This window comes from Capsella rubella, unplaced genomic scaffold (assembly GCF_000375325.1).
Source record: "Capsella rubella cultivar Monte Gargano unplaced genomic scaffold, Caprub1_0 scaffold_4, whole genome shotgun sequence".
Taxonomy (NCBI): domain Eukaryota; kingdom Viridiplantae; phylum Streptophyta; class Magnoliopsida; order Brassicales; family Brassicaceae; genus Capsella; species Capsella rubella.
Genome location: NW_006238920.1, coordinates 6,852,753 through 6,856,964, shown reverse-complemented (window position 1 = coordinate 6,856,964; position 4,212 = coordinate 6,852,753). Strand labels below are relative to the sequence as shown.

At 30.5% G+C, this 4,212-nt stretch overlaps 1 protein-coding gene across 1 annotated transcript; it reads left to right on the top strand.

Moving 5' to 3' along the window:
- Nucleotides 1–6: 6 nt before the first annotated feature.
- LOC17888063 lies at nt 7–996 on the top strand. Its single transcript, XM_006296506.2, has 3 exons — nt 7–222; nt 447–521; nt 684–996. The coding sequence occupies exons 1-3, from the start codon at nt 31–33 to the stop codon at nt 801–803; spliced, it is 387 nt and encodes a 128-aa protein (XP_006296568.2). The 5' UTR covers nt 7–30; the 3' UTR covers nt 804–996.
- Nucleotides 997–4,212: the final 3,216 nt, after the last annotated feature.

Sequence of the window (4,212 nt, the reverse complement as noted above, 5' to 3'; positions counted from 1 at the left end):
GCCATGTTCAAGTGTCTTGAAGGAGGGAAGATGGGAGACCCCGACATGAACAATAAAGATCGTCGTGAATTGTGTGAGTTTGTTGATAAGTATCTTAAGAATCTTTATTATCATAGGGATGTAACTCTCAAGAATCCGGATTTTGAAATTGGAGAGTCTTCTTCAAGGCATATGGTGCCATCCTATGTCCCGGTCATGGCACCACCACCTCCTATGGCGGAAGTGAGTTCTTTTCCTCCTTTACATAGTCTTGGAACTCATACATGAATATGATTTGGATTATTTTTGTGAGATATACATGAATCTTGTATATGATTTGGATTATTTTTTGTGAAATATACATGAATCATGTTTGTTTGTTGTGGTTATTTCATGTAATTTAAATCATAGGTTACATGAGTTTTATCATATGCTTTAACTCTCATGAACTAACCAAATATTTGCAGACCAACCAAGGAGCAGCTGATATTGATTTGCAGATAAGTAACAATCAAGAAGTTTACATCCCAGCAGTGAATCAGGTTTGGGTCTTAATTCTCCTACTAATTAACAATTTGTTGCTAGTTTTTAATTCAATTTTTATTACTAGAAAATGTTAATGTAACCACTGATTGAAAAATCAAGTGTATAGTTGTGATTAATAACTCTCACGCATTAATAATGTTATGCCAATTATGTTTCAGGATGAGTTTCAATATCCAAACCAGAATCATGATGGAACTCAAGACCAAGGATTCATTGAACAGATGATGAAGTATGGTGAGGAAACAAATTTTCCTTGGATGGATCACAAGCAGTTCTAGACAGCATCTATTTGGACGAAGACGACAATGCCAACAATGTTATATCTCTTTCGTCTTTACCGATGATGTTGTTCTCATGACTTCTCTCTCAGTCACAAATCTTTGATTTGTGTTATGTCTTATATTTTTAGTTTATCCAGTTTAATTATGTAATCTAAACCTCTTCCTATTTCAATTTCTGGACTATATTATATGATGATTTTGCAATTTTCCTATATAAATAGTTTCGGGTATGTGTCTTTCTCGGTTCATTGTCATTGTGTTAGGCTTTCCTAACATAGTCAACCAAATTTCCAAGTGTTAGTATGGATATGGTAGTGTTGTATATTTATAAAGATCTTGTCGTATCTATAGTTTTAATCTTCTACGTTATGTAGAGATATATGAACCCTTATGTGATTAATAAAGTCTCAGTTCACACTTCACAATCACTTTATATGGCATGAGAGCTTTTCTGATGCAAAACCCTAAATTTCTTGACGCTTTCCTCTTCTTCTATTTGTTCTTCTTTCTTTCTCTTATGAGTGAGCTCAGCTAGCATTCCCTCTCCTACTACTCTAGTATTTTGTTGTGAAAACATTGGTGCAACTTTCCAATTTTTCACATCCGGGGTTTTCAATCTCGAAATGAAGCATTTTGCTCTTGATTATCACTTTGTTCAAGAGCAAGTGCAGAGCAAAAAACTTCTTGTCTCTTATGTTAGCTGCAAAAAATCTAACAAGATTTGACATTAAACAAAGCGAGAGGCTGCAAAGATACTAACACATGAGATAAAAGACAAATCCCAGGTCAAAGAAATTGATTATAGACAAAGAGATCAATTATAGAACTTCAAACAACTTCCAACAAGTAATTATCTTAGGCCATAGAATACTAAACAAGACTAACACATTTCCATGACACTAATTTCTTTACTAATCAATCAATCATCAACTTCTTCCGAAGGCAATTAAATAATCAATAAGCATTATGAATAATTATTTATAGTCACTAATAAACCTAGTTAACTATTTCTAAGGATAATAGATGAAAAACACTTAAAGGTTCTGGTCCGAGAATTTCATCGAACACCTTCTAGGCATGAAATTCAAAAGTTCTAAATCAATATGACCAAGATTGATCAAGCCTTATTAGCAACCAGTGAGTAAGGATCCTAAACAATCTAACCCTAAACTCCATTACCCACCATCTAAATCACTCTAATCTACCTTAACCCAAGAACTCTAAAAAACTACTCACTCATGATCATGAAAATACAAAGCAGTGAGTTTGATCTTTGTAGGAACATGATTAGAGAAAAACATAAGATAAAACTAAAAGAGAACAAGATTAAGGCTGAAACATGAGATCCATATTTTTAAAAGTACTTAAGATTCTTACAAGAACTCCAAAGATAAAAGAGAAATTGTAAAAAAAACATGAGATCCATATTTTTAAGGCTGAAACACATACATAAGAATGAAACACATACCTAAAAGAGATAATTGAAAAAAACATGAACCGAGTTTAACCGGGACAAACCGGGTCAAAACCGGTATTTTTCAAGCGAAAAAGCTTCATGATCGACCTGATGGTCGATTGGCAATAACTTTTGATCCGCTACTCCGTTTGATATGAAATCACAACATTTGGAAAGCTAATTCAATTTCCTATGACTTTGATGAAGGTATTTAAAGCTAAATCACAATGTAAAGCCTTCATATGCTGTGATCTTTTAAGAACTTCATATTGACCGTGGATAATTATTTCTCTAGATCTTCCTTTCATACTACAACTTTGGTCATTGCTTGTTCTTTTAAGCAACAAATATTCTCATCTAGATCATATATTTTATCACTCTTTGATTTCTTTATAACTCTAATCGTTGATTTATCCTTTTTTGTTTGATACAACAACTTGATGTTTATGCAACCTAAAACAACCTAAAAGCTATGATTATGCAACAAACAATGAGCACAACAAACTATTGAAACACTTAAAAAACACAATATATCATTAGCTCCAAGGACCAGCTTACTAATGCACTTATGCACTAAGCCTTTTCCTCGCGCTCGTTTTATAAATTGATTAACACGATTGGACTCATCAAGCAACGTCGATCTTGAGGGAGCGCATAAGTAAAGATGTAGTTATATTGTGTATCTTATAAAAATATATTGTGAAGATCTACTAGTATCTATACTTTAGATATCTTCTATGTTGTGTATATAAATACGATCCCTTATATGATTAATAAAGTATCGGTTCAAAATCTCTCTACATTGAGAAGACAAACAAAAATTGTTTTCATGAGGTTTCACTAATCCTCTAGTTAAAAAGATTGATATAATTAAACAGAGAGTCGGTATATTGAAAAGACAATGCATGTATCTATATATATAAAGTTAACTTTGCTCTCTTCTCCTTAAGCCACCTCATCATCCTAATCATCATCCACATCATTTTATTATTTAATTTTAATAATTTATTTATATCATTTTATTCTTTAATCTAAATATTTATAGTCATGTAAACAAGTTTTTAAAAAAGAAATATGAAAAGTTCTTTCAAACATCATCCACATCATTTTACTATTTAATTTTAATAATTTATTTATACCATTTTATCATTTAAGTTAAAGATTTATACACATGTAAACAAGTTTTTTCAAAAAAAAAAAGAGTCCTTTCAAATAATACTTATAATAAAATAAATATGTTAAATTAGTATAAAGTAGATTATACTAATATGTATGTTAAATAACAATAACAAATAACAAATATAACAAAAAAATAACAAATAAAAATAACAAACAAAAACATAACAAACCAAAATAAATAGATAATAAACAACAGATCGCCAAATCAATAAATACAAAATACAACAATCCGCGCGAAATCTACAAATAATTCTCAACTTTTGGACCAACATATTAAAAGGACCCACAATATTAACATCATCTAGATCTATATTTGGTGGGAGCCTTAATAACAAATTTTTTCTACAACTCTCCATAACACTTCTGTTTATGCTTACACATCGATTTATACTATAGACACTTAATTTCTCAACTACTATCGAAACTAAAATAAAATAGATTTTCTATACAAACACAACATGAGATAGAAAATAAAAATATGTTGTAGTGGAGAAAATAAGTACAAAATAAAACACGAATAAATTACTCATAAACAAAGTAATAAAATTCTCGCGCGTAGCGCGAGCAACTGACTAGTATATATATATAGTTCTAGGTTTTAGGTGATTACATATTAAAAACTAATCATATTTTTTTGGTGAAAAAACTTAATTGACCTAACTTCTTAAAGGTTCCCTCTAGGATTTTACAAATCCCAAAGGCCAAATCAATAGAATTGAAAGTTTTTATTTTAAAAAAACACAAACATAAATTTCCATCCCAAATTTAATC